Here is a 17,530-nt window from a genome sequence, read left to right as displayed (position 1 = left end):
AGAATGAAAAAAATGCAGAAAATGAATGTTAACATAAAAACATAAACACAAAACATGGATTTTCTGGTATCTGAAATTACAGATAAATTTGGTGTTTTTACTGGTAAAAAATTGGGTTTTGATTGATCTGTCATTTGTGGTTTTGTTGTGTAATCCATTATTTCTCCAAATTCCCAGAAAAAATTGGAATAGTTGATGCAGAGTGACGATAAAAAGTGATGATTATCGCCTCTCAATGCATACTAATCATGGAAAGTAATTGATGATGATTGTTAGTTAAGTTTAAAATTGTTTTAGGGACTTTCTAATTTTCTGTAGGAGGATTTTCTCCTCTCGAAGGGAAAACCTAATATGGAAAATTTAAGGATCTTTCTTGATTTCAAAAGAGAAATAAATCTATTTTCGAATATCGGCGTAAGTAATTAATGACCTAAAATAGTAGCTTATTTGTTGCACAATTAGATTTATGATAGATGTACCTCACACAAATGTTGCAAAATTTATGTAGGAGTAATTTTAATATCATAGATCAATATTTGCCACATTTGTACCATTTGTTAATACTTTGTATTATGGTTTGGGACTCGGAAAAAAAAAAAAAAAACAGAATGACGCGTGTTTAATATCAATATCTAATGTTATTAAAAAGTATCTATAGCTAATTAAGAAAAATTATTATTATATAAAATGTGATTTCAATCAAATATTGTTAAGCAATATTTTTTGGTCCAACAAGTCGACAACAAATTTAGATACAAAAACAAGGTACATATGGTGACATCTTTCCCAATCTAATTTAAGGGCAATAGGCATCATTTATGTCAATGGGGTACTTCATCATCTCTATTTCCCCTAAATATGAACCAAAGGTGATCAAAGACACCACATTGCTTGGATCACAGACGTTCTTCCTAGCCCGTGAATAGCCATCGAGCTAACAAGGCATCCTACTGATGATGGGAAGACACAATAGAAGGATGTGTTCACCCAGTTACTGGGAATCTGGGATGCAAGAAGTAAGCTTTTTAAAAAAAAAAAAATATTTGCAGATCTACATGTTCCTCACATTCTAATCAACACTTAGAGCAGAAGTAATGAGCCCGTCTACTATATGTGGGTAGCTTTGACAAGTTTCTACAGCTATATAATATGAAATACTGTATACGAAGTATAAAATCAATATTAATAATTATATCAACATTGATGCACAAGTTGGGGTACACAAACTGAGCAAAGGGAAGGCAAATTAGATTCTACTTATTTATTGACGCAAAAAGAAAAATTTGAGCACAAGACATACAAGTTCATACAAAATGAAAGGTCTCCAAGAAGTTTGTGCTGGAAGAGAGAACATTGTCTCAAATCTGTCCTGAATATATGATCTTCAAGAAAGACCAATAACCTTCCCAGTAGTTGTGTCGAGGTCAATATCAAAGAAGCAAGGCCTTGTAGGAAGCCCAGGCATTGTACTCATGGTTCCAACCAAAGGATAAATAAATCCAGCTCCAATACTAGCTCTCACATCCCGAATAGGCAAGATAAATCCGCTTGGAGCTCCCTTTGCAGCAGCATTGTCAGAAAATGAATATTGAGTCTTTGCCATGCAGATTGGAAGATTGGAAAAGCCTTGTTTGCTGTACATCTCGATTTGTTTCTCAGCCTAAAAAAAGAAGAAATGGGAAGACTCTTTCAACATGCTAATATCATGGCAATGATTAGAGCATTAACATTATGAATGGTTTGGTGCTGATATACAAAGATTCCAAAATATGTTATCTACACTTTTACATATGTTGTATTAATGGCTGTTTCTTAAAGATAAAAAAACTGGTCACTAGTTCTATATTTGTTAGGTAAATGAAGATTATATCATTGACTAAAGGAACAATTACTTCAACACTAACCAAATAGTGAGTCTAGAAAATGATATTATAACATAGACTTGCATTGCATAAGCACATGTAGACAAAACTTTCTGTTTTAGGAGGCTGGGAGTACAACAGTCAACAATCTTAAATGTAAATAATTCAATTAAGGAGCATATCAAAGAGCATTTATCACCCAGACTAGTCCAAATAACCAAATTGCTGACCTGTTCTGAGTATTCAACACCAGCAGCACCATAAGACTTTGCTATTGCCTCTATTTTCTCTTTGATGCTAGCATCCAGAGGATACAAGAACCTCAAAGGCTGTGTTACATTCTCACATGCTTTTTGAACAGCTATGCCAAGATCCACCTGAAACATATCAAAGAAGAGCATCAGATCCAGATAAAATTCCACTCACAAATAATCGGCAATCAAAGAGATAGGTAACATTGATTCCATATCTTACTAAAGTAATATCAAGCACAGCGGAAAACAAAGTTCCTACACTCATAAATAGGGAGCTTAGTTGCAAACAAAGAAATGTATACCACTACTCTGATTGTTAGGGATTGTTTGGCATCGTTTTTTGTTTTCAGTTTTCTTTTTTTTTATAAAAAACAAAAAACCAATAACACAAAACAAGAAAAAGGTGTTTCGACTGAAAAGGCTACTCAGTCTAGCATCACATCCATAATATTGATAACTCTAGAGTATTCAGTACTAACCGCTCCTTTTCCACCATGGGCATGATGAGTACAAATAACTGCATCAAATGCCCCAGCATCAATTGCTGCTTTTCTAACAGCATTCAGCTCTGCTTCTGTGTCAGTAGAAAACATGTTTATGGCAACCACAACATTTGAACCATAGGCCTTAGTATTTGAAATATGCCTAGCAAGATTAACACAGCCAGCCTCAACAAGACCCACATTCTCTGTTAAGTAAGCACGATCAAGAGGCCTGCCAGCCACTACTTGTGGTCCACCACCATGCATTTTTAAAGCCCTGACTGTGGCAACGACAATAGCACACTGCGGAGTCAAACCACTATATCGGCATTTAATGTTCATGAACTTCTCAGTTCCAATATCAGAGCCAAATCCCGCTTCAGTAACTACAAATCCACCAGACCCAACCAGCTTCAGAGCAATCTTGTCAGCAACAATAGAGGAATTACCATGAGCAATATTTGCAAAAGGACCAGCATGAACAAGCACTGGTGTTCCTTCCAGAGTCTGCATCAGCGTGGGGTTGATTGCATCCTTCATCAGTACAGTTAAAGCACCACCTAAGCCCAGGTCATCAGCTGTTATTGGTTCTCCAGCCTTGCTATTTCCAATCACCATTTTTCCAAGTCTCTCCCTCATATCATCCAAAGAGGTTGTTAGAGCCAAAACTGCCATTATCTCACTAGCAACAGATATATCAAATCCAGTTTCCCTAGTCATCCCCTTCTCATCAGGCCCCTGACCAACAGTTATTTTCCTCAAAAACCGGTCATTCACATCCATAACTCTCCTCCATGTAACAGAATCAGGGTCAATATCAAGCCTAGCAAATTTGGTGACCTCTTCCGGTGTAAGATCGTCTGGATTAGTCTTATCAATACCAAGCTTCTTCAAACGCCTGTACATTATGTTACAAAAGGTTCTTTTACCTTCTTTGTTAGGGGGACACAACCGGTTAAACAGAGCTTTATCAGATTGGGTAGCCTCATGGAAAATTCTGGTGTCTATGGCAGCAGCAAGAAGATTGTTTGCAGCTGTAATAGCATGTATGTCCCCTGTTAAGTGAAGGTTGAACTCATCCATTGGAATCACTTGACTATAACCACCACCAGCTGCACCACCTTTTATTCCAAAAGTTGGCCCTTGTGATGGTTGACGAAGGCAAGTAACAACCTGGAAGAATATGAACCTGATTAGAGATTTCAAAAGATCAAACACAAAAATTACTTATGATGGAGCACTAAGGAAAAAATTCATCTTTAAAATGTCCATAACACAAGCAATGGGGCAATTTATACTACCAAAGATACTGACCATGTTGATTTTTTCCATGTATCAAAAAAGGAAAAAGAAAAAAAAAATAAAAGGAGAGAGAGAGGGGACACTAGCTTATAGCATGTCAATATATGGGAACAGAGAAATTTGATTGTGTTAATATACATTATTTAACCAAAGAGTACAAGAGCATGGGACAAACAATATAGAAAGGTGGACAATATATTGGAAAGGATGGAGCATTGTACTAGAGAATCAAATTAGTTGATCTAGGTATTTCAGTAAACTTTGGAATATGACAATCTAAGGGGGGGATTCTAGAAAACTATGAGCCTATCTAGGAAGAGCCAACCAACGCTGCAGAGAAGTGTACGCAGCTTTGGAAGGTAAGTTAACACATTCACAAAAAGAGGATAAATCTACATAGATATTTAATATAGAAACAGTAAACACTGGTGTCATAAATTCAAACTTTAGAATGTTTTTTTGTGGTGAGACGCGCTGAATAAATGGCTCAAACCACCTATTAACCCTCTTGGGTCTCTTAGGAAGCATTGGAAGCACCTTGGGTCTTACCAAAATGTGTTTTGAATGCAAAGGGATAATAATACACAAAATCAGCTAATTTTCGGAACTCGGTGTCAGAATTTTTAATAATGGTGGGGGGTTTATCCTGAAATCATAAAAGGTTGTTCAGCGCCATATACGCCCAATATACGGTCCCAAAAAGGCTCGGGGTGACATTGAGTTAATAATGATAAGCATGTTCATAACCGCTTAATTGTTAGTTAAGAGGCAACACGGATGATTCCAACCACCCATATGGCCTTCTAGGGTCTCATGAGATCCATGAGAAATATCTTGTCCTCTAATATTTCTAGATTTGGAAAGTCGAAAGTTCTCTAAAAAAAAGGCTATAATACACGATCTCACATCAAATTTGGGAAATTTTCCAAAAAAACAAAAATGAATGCATAGAGTGTCTCCAGAATCATAATAGTTTGATTAGAACCATTATAGGCATAGCAACAAGTCTCTTTAGTCTAGAGATTGAGTTTTATTTGAAACTTTAGGTATATTAGAGACATCAGTTGTAGTGATAGTTAAAACATGTGACAGAAGATTATCATCTAAAACTAGACATCAGCTATAATTCAAGGCCATAATACACGACATCAGACCAAATTCAAAAAAAAAAAAAAAAAATCTATTGATTATGGGAAATGCATCCCAACAACATAAACTATTATTTTGAATCATATGCACTCACTAGTTGATCTTTGAAAGGCCCGAGATGACATCAAGTCAATGACAAAAAGCTTGTCCATAAACCACTAAATTGATAGTTTAAAGCCAGAGTGGATGGTTCCAACCAACAAATTGGCCTCTCGGAGTCTCATGGGGTCCATGAGAACTCGTTCACTTTTAATTTGGGTTTGGAAAAGTCAATTATTTTTTTAGAAATTAAAGGCTAAAATACACGATTTTGGAGCAATTTCGTAAATGTTTTTCAAAAATGAAATGGATGCAGAGGATGTACCCTAGGGTAGCAAAAATTGGTTTGAAACATTATTAGGCATAGCCTAGCAACAACTCTCTAAAGTCTGAAGATCAAGTTTGGTTCATAAATTTAGGTTTCTCATACATCTATTGAAGTGGTAGTCAGAAGTTACAAAAGATAATTCTAATTGCCAATTAGACTTCCCTGGTTTTCATAGGGATCATGGGAAATACCACCATGTCTACCTTTTCTAGACCAGAAAATGTTATCCAGATGCTAAATTGAAGGTCGTAATATACTAAATCTGAACAATTTCAAATAGTTTTTGAACTCGGTGTCAAATACTCCATGTTTATGAGGATTGCACCCCTAGGTCATAAAATGTTGTTTTAAATCATAATGCCAACTAGTTGATCATAGAAATGTCAGGGGTGATATTAAGTCAACGATGATCTACGTGTCCATAACCGACTATCTTGACAGTTAAGAGCCAAGGTAGATGGTTCCAACCATCAAATTGGCCTCTCGGTGTCTCATGGGACCCATAAGAAACATCCAGTCCTCTTTTATTTTGGGTTTGAAAAAGTCAAAATAATTCTAAAATTACAATTATAGCCAATACAAGAGGCGCGTAAAAAAACAAGTAAATTGGATACTTAAAGGCAAATTGGATGGTTCCACCCACCCAATTGGACTCCCATATAGTATTAGGGTCTATTGGAAGCTTCTAGGAAATTTTAAATTTCGGGTACAAAAAAGTCAAAAATTTGCAAAATTAAAGGTTATAATTCATGCTTTTTGGGCAGTTTTGGAGGTTTCGGGACCCGGTGTCAAAAAGTCTCCCTTACTAAGGTATACATCGGGGGCGTCATACAATGTCGTTTGGAACCATGTATGATCATTATATGTTGTCATAAATGTTTGTGGTAGCTTTGAGTTTATGAATTCAATGCAAGTAGCAAACAAGTAAATTGACATTTAAAGGAATATTGGATGGTTTTACCTACATAGATAAACTCCCAGGGTGTATTAGGGTCCATAGGAAGCATCTAAGCAAATTTTTTTCCAGATCCAAAAATGTGAAAAATTGTCCAAAATTGAAGGCTATAATACATGAATTTTGGGTTCATTTTTGACATGTTTTCAGAAAATGAACTAAATGCGTGGAGTGACTCCTAGGGTCATATAGGGTGGTTTGGAACTATAAGACATATATAAAGATGTTTATAAAGTACCAAGAATGAGTTTTGTTTCTATTTTGTAATTCATGAAATTTTGAAATATAATGATTTTAAATAAATATAATGATGTGATGTGGCTTAATCATAATGATGTCTTAAAAGTATAATGAAGTGAAGTGACTTGACAATAGTGATTTCACAAAAGTATAATGATTACCTCTATTGAAGTGGTAGTTAGAAGTTACAACTTACAATAGATGATTCTAATCGCCGTTTAGACTTCCCTAGCTTTCATAGGAATCATGGGAAATACCACCATGCCTACCTTTGCTAGACCCGAAAATGCTATCCACATGCTAAATTGAAGGTTGTAATACACTAAAACAGAACAATTTCAAATATTTTCTAAACTCGATGTCAAATACTCCATGTTTTTCAGGATTCCATCCCTAGATCATAAAATGTTGTTTTGAATCATAATGCCAACTAGTTGACCATAGAAAAGTCAGGGGTGATATTAAGTCAATGATGATCTACATGTCCATAACAGAATATCTTAATTAAGAGCTAAGATTGATGTTAAAAGAATCAAATTGGCCTCTTAGTGTCTCATGGGACTAATGAGAAACATCATGTCCTTTTTTATTTTGGATTTGAAAAGGCCGAAATATTTATAAAATTACAGTTATCGCCAATACAAGAAGTGTGTACGGATGCTTAAAGGCAAATTGGATGGTTCCACCCACATAATTGGACTCCCATAGGGTATTAGGGTCTAAAAGAAGCTTCTCGGCAATTTTTATTTTCGGGTAAAAGAAAGTCAAGGCTATAATTCACACTTTTTGGACAGTTTTGGAGGTTTCGGGACCCGATGTCGAAAAGTCCCCCATACTAGGGTATACATCCCGGAGTCACACAATGTCGTTTGGAACCATATATGATCATTATGTGTTGTCATAAATGTTTGTGGTAGCTTTTAGTTTATTAAACTGGTGCAAGTTGTAAATGAGTATATTGACAGTTTAAAGGAATATTGGATGGTTTAAACTACCCAAATATACTCTCGGGGTATATTAGGGTCCATAGGAAGCATCTAGGCAAAAAAAAAAATTCGGGTTCAAAAATGTGAAAAATTGTCTAAAATTGAAGACTATACATAATTTCGGGTTCATTTTTTACATGTTTTCAAAAAATGAACGGAATACGTGGGGTGACTTTTGGGATCATATAAGGTGGATTGAAACCATAACACATGCATAAAGATGTCTATAAAGTATGACTGTATGAGTTATGTTCATATTATGTAATTTACGAAATTTTGAAATATAATGAAGTGATGCGGGTTGATTATAATAATGTCATAAAAGTGTAATGAAGTGATGTGACTTGACAATAGTGATGTCATAAAAGTATAATGATTACATCTATTGATGATTCTAATCGCTGATTAGACTTCCTTGGTTTTATAGGATTCATGGGAAAAAAAAACACCATGCCTACCTTTGCTAATCCCTAAAATGTTATCCAGATGCTATATTGAAGGCTGTAATACACTAAATCAGAACAATTTCAAATAGTTTTTGAACTCGGTGTCAAATACTCCATGTTTATGAGGATTGCATCCCTAGTTAATAAATTTTGGCCAGAATCAGAATGTCAACGATGATCTACAAGTCCTTAACCGACTATCTTAATAATTAAAAGTTAAGGTAGATGGTTCCAACCATCAAATTGGCCTCTCGGTGTCTCATGGGACCCATGAGAACCATCTAGTCCTCTTCTTTTTGGGTTTGAAAAAGTCAAAATATTTATAAAATTACAATTATATTCAATACAAGAGGCGTTTATGAAAACAAGTAAATTGGATGCTTAAAGGCAAATTGGATGGTTGCACCCACCTAATTGGACTCCCATAAGGTATTAGGGTCTATAGGAAGCTTCTAGGCAATTTTTGTTACCGGGTTAGAAAAGGTCGAAAATTTGCAAAATTGAAGGATATAATTCACGCTTTTTGGGCAGTTTCGGGGGGTTTTGGACTCCGTGTCAAAAAGTCTCGAGATACTGAGGCATACATCCCAGGGTCATACAATGTCATTTGAAACCATATATGATCATTAAATATTGTCATAAATGTTTGTGGTAGCCTTGAATTTATAAAATCGGTGTAAGTTGTTAAAGGGTAAATTGACAGTTTAAAGGCATATTGGATGGTGTTACCCACCCAAATGGACTCCCAAGGTGTATTAAAGTCTATAGGTTGCATAAAGGCAAATTAAAAGGTTCCACCCACCTTATTGGACTTCCAGAGGGTATTAGGGTCTATAGGAAGCTTCTAGGTAATTTTTAGAAAAAGTTAAAAATTTGCAAAACTGAAGGCTAAAATTCACGCTTTTTGGCAGTTTCAGAGGTTTTGGGACCTAGTGTCGAAAAGTCTCGAGAAACTAAGGCATACATCCCGATGTCATACAATGTCGTTTGGAACTATATATAATCATTATATATTGTCAAAAATGTTTATGGTAGCCTTTGGTTTATGAAATCGGTGTAAGTTGTAAAGGATAATCGAAAACTTAAAGGCATATTGGATAGTTTTACCCACCCAAATGGACTCATGCGGCATATTAGGGTCCATAGGAAACATCTAGGCATTTTTTTTTCCCGTGTCCAAAAAAGTGAAAATCTATCCAAAATTGAAGACTATAATACATGATTTCGGGTTTATTTTTGACACTTTTCAAAAAACGAGTTGAATGCATGTGTGACTCCTACGGTCATTTAAGGTGGTTTGAAACCACATGACACAAATAAAGATGTCTATAAAGCACCAAGAATGAGTTTTATTTCTATTTTGTAATTCATGAAATTTTGAAATGTAATGATGTCAAAAAAGTATAATGATGTGATGTGGCTTGATTATAATGATTTCATAAAAGTATAATGAACTGATGTGACTTTGACAATAGTGATGTCATAAAAGTGTAATGATTACATCTATTAAAGTGGTAGTCGGAAGTTATAGCAGATGACTCTAATTGCCAACTAGACTTCCCTGGTTTTCGTAGGAATCATAGGAAATACCACCATGCCTACCTTTGCTAAACCAGAAAATGTTATCCAGATGCTAAATGGAAGGTGTTAAACTGGTAATACATTAAATCAGAACAATTTCAAATAGTGTTTGAACTCAGTGTCAAATTCTCCATGTTTATGATAATTACATCCCTAGATCATAAAATGTTGTTCTAAATCATAATGCTAACTAGTTGATCATAGAAATGTTAGGGGTAATATTAAGTCAACGATGATCTACAAGTCCATAACCGACTATCTCGATAGTCAAGAGCTAAGGTAGATGGTTCCAACCATAAAATTGGCCTCTCGGTGTCTCATGGGACCCAAGAGAACCATCTGGTCCTCTGTTTTTTTTGGGTTTGAAAAAGTCAAATATTTATAAAATTACACATATAGCCAATACAAGAGGAATGTATGAAAACGGGCAAATTGGATGCTTAAATTTATATTGGAAGGTTTCACCCACTTAATTTGACTCCTAGAGGGTATTAGGGTTTATAGGAAGCTTCTAGGCAATTTTTTATTCTGAGTTAAAAAAAGTCGAAAATTTGCAAAATTGAAGGCTATAATTCACACTTTTTGGGCAGTTTTGGGACCTGGTGTTAAAAAGTCTCGAGATACTAGGGCATATATCCTAGGGTCATGCTATATCGTTTGAAACCATATATAATCTTTATATTTTGTCATAAATGTTTGTGGTAGCCTTAAGTTTATGAAATCGGTGTAAGTTGTAAAATGGTAAATTGATAGTTTAAAGACATATTGGATAGTTTTACCCACCTAAATGGACTCCCACGATGTATAAGGGTCCATAGGAAACATCTAGACAATTTTTTCCTGGGTCCAAATATGTGAAAAATTATCCCAAATTGAAGACTATAATACATGATTTCGGGTTTATTTTTGACATATTTTCAAAAAATAAGCTGAATGTGTGGTGCGACTCCTAGGGTCATTTAAGGTGGTTTGAAACCATATGACACATATAAAGATGTCTATAAAGTACCAAGAATGAGTTCTGTTTCTATTTTGTAATTCATTAAATCTTGAAATATAACGATATCAAAAAAGTATAATGATGTGATGTGACTTGATTATAAGATATCATAAAAGTATAATGAACTATGTGCTTTGACAATAGTGATGTCATAAAAGTATAATGATTACATCTATTGAAGTGGTAGTTCGAAGTTACAACAGATTATTCTGATTCCTGATTAGACTTCCCGAGTATTCATAGGAATCATGGGAAATACCACCATGCCTACCTTTGCTAAACCCCAAAATGTTATCCGAATGCTATAGTAAAGGTTGTAATTCACTAAATCAGAACAATTTCAAATAGTTTTTGAACTCAGATGTCAAATACTCCATGTTTATGAGGATTGCATCCATATCATAAAATGTTGTTCTGAATCATAATGCTAACTAGTTGATCATAGAAATGTGAGGTGTGATATTTAGTCAACAATGATCTAAAGTCCACAACTAAGGATGTTAGTGTGGCGAGTCAAGTAGGAGACCCGCCACATCACCGCCTCACGGTCTTGTTTTAGCGAGTGGTGGGCAAGGATGGGGATAAAAATCATACCCGCCATGGGTGATGGGGGAGGTGGATTTTACGTTGTACCCGCACTATCCCCGCCCTTCGTGCCCTACTTCATACCCGCCTCATCCTCACCTCGCACCCACAACTGTATATCTTTTACTCCCTCCGTCCCCAAATGATAGTCCCTTATGGCCTATTTTTAGTCCCAAATTGATAGTCCCATTTGCTTTTTTCAAGTACCATTAATATCAATTTTTTATCAAAATTCTCTTCAATTGCAACAATATTTGTGCAAATTTAACTTTTCAATGTAAATTTTGTTTTTCAATGTACTTTTATTACTTTCTCTCTCTACTATTTTACATACCCAATGCAAATTTATATTTCCAATGTAATTTTACTACTTTTATTTAAGTTTCTTAATTCCCGTGATTTTTGCCCATAAGGGACTATCATTTGGGGACGGAGGTAGTATAACAAAATTATATACTTTTATACTATTTTTTAAAAAAATTATGTAAATTAAAATAGTAGATATAATACTTTGTAATACACTAATATTATAACTAAAAAAGAGTGTAATATTAACAATAATTTTGTTTTTTTTTTCTTTTTTGTAATCTATTTTAATTATGTTGGGTTGTGTATTAGGAGGTGAGGATTAGGCAGGTCTTAGGCGGGGATTAAATGGGGATGGATATCTAAGTGGGGGTGGGGCGGGGATGGTTTTGGAATTGTACTCACTGGGGCGAAGATGGTTTTGAAATTGTACCCGCCGCGGCGAAGATGAGGATGAATTTTGAACCCGCCGCTGGGATGGGGATGATGATGAAAATTTTAGGTGGGCATGGGGATAGGAAGGCCAACATCTGCCTCGCCCCGCCCATTGACATCCCTATTCAAAACTGACTATCTTCACAATTAAGAGTTAAGGTAGATGGTTAACCATCAAATTGGCCTCTCAGTGTCTAATGGGACCCATGAGAAACATCTTGTCCTCTTTTATTTTACTTTTTTTTAAGACCTCTTGCCTACTTTTATTTTAGGTTACGAAAATGCGAATATTAAGGTGGAAGTGCGGGAATACTCCAAGAGACTAAGAGATAGAATCAGAAACGAGGTTATTCGCAAGAAGGTAGGTGTGGCAGATATTGCAGGCAAACTAAAGGAAAATCGTTGGCTTAGGCGTGTAAGACAGAAACCCAAGGGTGCATCGGTACGAAGAATGGAAAGGTGGGACCATTAAGGGGTCAAATGAGGGAGAAGGATTCCGAAAATGACTTGGTTGAAAGGAGTTAAGAAGGATATGAAGTTGCTGGATTTGCATGAGAATGAGGCATTGGATAGTAAGGGATGGAATAAGAGGATCTTTGTTGTAATTACACAGAATAATCAAAATTGGTTCATGTAGCCGACTCCACTTATGGAATGAAGGCTTTGAATAATAGTTATAGCCAATTTAAGAGGAGGCATGTACAAAAACGGGTAAATTGGATGCTTAAAGGCATATTGGATGGTTCCAACCACCCAATTGGACTCCCACGAGATATTAGGGTCTATAGGAAGCTTCATGGCAAAAAAAATTTCCACGTAAAAAAAGTCGAAATTTTGCAAAATTGAAGGCTATAATTCACGCTTTGTGGGCAATCTCGGAGGTTTTTGGACACGGTGTCAAAAAGTCTTCATATACTAAGGCATACATCTAGGGGTCATATAATGTCGTTTAGAACCATATATGATCATTATATGTTGTCATAAGTGTTTGTGGTAGCCTTGAGTTTATGAAATTGATTCAAGTTGTAAACGGGTAAATTAATAGTTTAAAGACATATTGGATGGTTTTACCCACCCAAATGGACTCTCCGGGTGTATTAGGGTCAATAGGAAGCATCTAGGCAATTTTTTTTTCGGGTCCAAAAAAATGAAAAATTGTCCAAAATTGAAGACTATAATACATGATTTCGGGTTCATTTTTGACATTTTTTCAGAAAATGAACGGAATGCGTGGGGTGACTCCTAAGATCATATAAGGTGGTTTGAAACCATAAGACACATATAAAGATGTCTATAAAGTACATAATGAGTTTTGTTTCTATTTTGAAATTCGTGAAATTTTGAAATATAATGATGTCTTATAAGTATAATAATCTGACATGGCTTGATTATAATGATTTCATAAAAGTAAAATGAAGTGATGTGACTTGAAAATAGTGATGTCATAAAGTATAATGATGTCATAAAAGTATGATGATGTAATATTATGTAATAATTTATAATGATGTGAATAATACACGTTATCGGAACAACTTCAAGAAATTTTCAAAATTAAAATGGATGCAGAGGTGTGTCCCAGCCTCCTAGGTTCCCCAATTTTGGTTTAGGCATTGCATCAACTCTCTAAAGTCTTGAGATTGAGTTTGGTTCAATTAGATTAAATAATTTTGAAATTTCTCTAAAACTAAAAGCTATAATATACACAATTTAGGGAAGTTTTTTTCAAAAATAAAATGAATCTAGGGTGTGTCTCCAAGGGTCATTAAAGTTTGTTTGGAACTATAACATGACTAGCAATAGGTCTCTAAAGTTACGAAAAAGAGTTTCCAAACATTTGGTAGAGACAATCAAAGATGAAAAGGATGATTCCATTAACCAATTAGGCATCTCGTCGTTCCATCAAGGTGTAAAGATCCTCCATTAAGTAATCACAAATTCACAACTTTGTTGATGTTGGTTTTTTTTAATAGGTGTTACACCCACCATAGTTGCTAATTTGGTATTGGTTGTTTATAAATATTAAGATACGCTAAGCACCCAAAATATGGCCTCATGGAACCTCATGGTTGCCAAGATTAACGAAGCATTACTACACTAATTTTTCCCGCCATACCCCAATTTTCCTCAAATTTTTAGGGGCAACAACTTAAACTGTTTCATCAATTCACCAAACTATTACTACTACTACTATATCCATTTCTAAACATTTTGAACGGTTACAATTTGCACTGAACTAAGAAAAGAAAGAAAGTGAAAAGTGGAATTGCAAGTGGCAGAAGTAATGATTTAGGCAAAAAGTTGGTTGTTTTATGTTGGTAACAGAATAGGTTGTCTAGAACATATTTTTAGCCATTGCTAAAGCCACTGAAAAAGTTTCAGTGAATTTTGAACCCTGAAGAATTATGAAAGCAAAGAAGATCATTGTGTCAATAGCTCAATTCAGGCCTTACTTATAAAACACTAAAGCATGAAACCGGTCTCTGTCAATACAAATATGAAAACCTAAGAGAAAGCAAAATAAAGAACGAATACAAAGTTATGTACTGTAAAATTTAAGAGAGGTAAGATCTGTAGCCCAATTCTTAATACAAAAGACAGCTTCACAAGGAAACAGAAGAACAAAGTCATCCCAGCCTATTTCCCCGCTGATAATAAGAATTGGAGAAAAATTACATAGGAATTTTGAAATAGGCCTCAGAAGGTGGGATCTAAAAAAAAAAAAAAAAACCAGAAATGAACTCCAATTAGGAGGCTTTCATTTGCATATACTACGTATGAAACTTGATGTATGATGTATGATGTGATCCCTAAAAGATAAAATTCTAATTCAAACCAATAGGAAAAAACAAAAACATTAACAATGTGTTAATTCATCCTAAACTGCCTGTATTTAAATAGTAAGGGATAAAACAGTCCATCAACTAACTGGTGAACAAATAGGTATAAAGGTGCATACATCTTGAACTCCTTGTACCCAATAAAGAGTAAATTACAAGTTGGGTAATTTTTTAAAAAAAAAGTGGGAAAGGAACCAATTAAAGTTAGAAAGACTATAAATGAATACACAGCACACAAAATCATACCCCAAATATGGAATACAGGGGACAAATAGAAAGGTCACAGATAAGAGAGCCAAATAATAAAGCAAAAGGGAATGGACCACGCAAGCATTGGCTTTATCATGGAAATAAGGAAGATGGACGATTTTCTAAAATCTATGACAAACACAAAAATTATAACTGTCCTGCTTAAAATTCAAAAACTTTAAAATTTTAAAGGAATAGCTAGGAACACAAATATTGAATTAGCGTTATAGGAATTCAAGCAGAGTTGGAAAAAACAAATTAAAAAAAAAAGATATAAAGTGTTCCACTTTACTCAACCAAGTTTTAACATTTTAATAGTTGCTACAGTCATAATCTATAGGTATATTCCACACTTTATCAATTTAATGTTTGGTTATTTACATTTTATAATCAGTTATGAAATAGGAATAGTAGTTGGCTCGAGAAACAACTTATCTTGCCATTTTAATACAATAAATGTATTACCATACTCATAGATCAGTAATTCAGTATTACCTAGGAACCTGAACTCCTGAAGTCCGCTGATCAAGTACATTTACAAGGGTAATCTCATAATTGTGATTATACTTATTAGATTTATGAAGTTCTCGTGATCAAAAGCATCTAAGTACATATATCAAATGTCATAAATTTTTGAATCTTTTTCCTCTCAAGTTCAAATGTCAGAAATTTACAGAGTCAAAGAGATGCTAATCCATGCAAAGCACCCATTACTTTCTAGCAAGCATAAAATAGTCAAATCTGTAAGCACGAGAAGGACTTTGCAGACAGCGTGGCATATCCTCGTAAAACAAGGACTTGCCCTAAACGGTCTATTCATCTATAGTAGTACTAATACTTGTTAGCTTTGATTTTAATGCAACAACTAAAAACTCCTTAATGCAATGACTAATTACTCCTTATAATTTGAGCACGTAACCTCAAAAGACACGTTTAGACAGAAATGGAGGGAGTAATAAGCTACTTACAAAAATCAAGTCTTACCAAAAAAAGATAGAGAAATAGTGTTATGTATACAACCAAGTAAATAGAACATCACAAAACACTTAAAACAAACTTAGTTACCTTCTTATCAAGGAAAGCTCCCAAGGCTTGACAAAGACCGACAGTGGTAGTAGACTTGCCTTCCCCGAGGGGAGTCGGAGTAATTCCACCAACCACGACGTAATATCCATCTGGGGAGTCTTGAACTTCATCCAACACAGACAACAAAACCTATTTCCGGACAAAATCAAGATTTGCTAAATTAAGGTGCTTAAAAAGCAACAACCACATCAAGTAGGCAAGGTAAAAGATACATTGCTAGAAGTGGAAGCAAATTGGCGACAAAACTAAAAGTCTATATTAACTTTAATGAGAAAATAACTAAATCTGGGAAAAGAACATTGTGTAATTAAGATGAGTTGACTGACAAAAGTTGGAAATTTCCATCTAAAGTAACCATTCCTGCTTAAATTAGCTTCAATTAATCATTAATCATTTAACTCTTAACTCTCAATCAATTCATCCCAAAAAAAAAAAAAAAAAATACACCCCCACACAAAATTAAGCAATACCAGGTTAAAATTCAATCTATCACTTCAATTCTCAATCAAATTATCAAAAAAAAAAAAAACACAAAATTAAAGGAAAACCAAAATAAAAATTCAATCTATCACTTAAATTCTCAATCAATTCATCAAAAAAAACACAAAATTAAGCAAACCCAGATCAAAAAATCAATCATTTTCGAAACAGAAAGTAACTGATAAGAGTGAAGTGAAATGGATAAGCAGGGTCAAATATTTGGTCAAAGGAGAGAGAATAAGAAGAAGAACCTTGGCCTTGTATTTGCCGTAAAGGTCGTAGTGTTGAGGAGAGAGATTGAGATCGGCGGCAATGTCGGCGATGTGAAGCGGCACCACCGAATTCGCAATGTCAATGTCCGCCGGTACAGGTGACGCCACCTCTAACTTTCTCACAGTTTTCGATGATCCCATTTTTTTATTTTGTTGATTTTTATTTTTTTGATTGATGAATATTTCTTTTGATTCAAAGTTTGTACAATTATTATTCCAACTTTGTAATTGATGGGTCGTGAATATACTAATTTGAGTTGTTTTTTGGATAATAAAGGGAATTTTCATTCAATAATAGGACAAAGTATATTTTGGATTGGATGGTCTTTATCCTAGTGTTGTTTGTGAGGTGGATAACTTTTGTTATGAATTTCAAATGTAGTGTTTATCACTTTATCCTAGTGTTTTTGCAAATTTTTTAATTTTTTTTTAAAAAAAAATTGCAATGAAAAATGAGGATTGTCATAACTCAAACCCATAATGTCCAAGGTAGGCCACTTGATAGAGTTGGTATGGTAGATCACAAGGGGTCACATGTATTAGATAGCTTTGGCTACCTTATCAGATTCACTATATGCGAACTTATTGATTTGTAAATATACATAGCCACTAGTTGGTATGTAAAGGCATTACTCATATGTTCATAACCCGTGAAA

General features: G+C 34.6%; 1 protein-coding gene across 1 annotated transcript; it reads right to left on the bottom strand.

The window, feature by feature from the left end:
- Window positions 1–1,162: 1,162 nt before the first annotated feature.
- On the bottom strand, window positions 1,163–17,157 carry LOC145606301 (formate--tetrahydrofolate ligase). The gene is made up of 5 exons (XM_081662315.1): window positions 16,854–17,157; window positions 16,102–16,251; window positions 2,596–3,771; window positions 2,093–2,239; window positions 1,163–1,660 (listed from the first exon to the last, which is right to left on the bottom strand). The coding sequence occupies exons 1-5, from the start codon at window positions 17,013–17,015 to the stop codon at window positions 1,385–1,387; spliced, it is 1,911 nt and encodes a 636-aa protein (XP_081518441.1). The 5' UTR covers window positions 17,016–17,157; the 3' UTR covers window positions 1,163–1,384.
- Between the last annotated feature and the right edge of the window lie 373 nt (window positions 17,158–17,530).

This window comes from Chenopodium album, chromosome 22 (genome assembly GCF_948465745.1).
Source record: "Chenopodium album chromosome 22, dcCheAlbu1.1, whole genome shotgun sequence".
Lineage (NCBI taxonomy): Eukaryota > Viridiplantae > Streptophyta > Magnoliopsida > Caryophyllales > Amaranthaceae > Chenopodium > Chenopodium album.
Note: the sequence above shows the minus strand (reverse complement) of the source record. Positions and strands in the feature narration are given on the sequence as shown.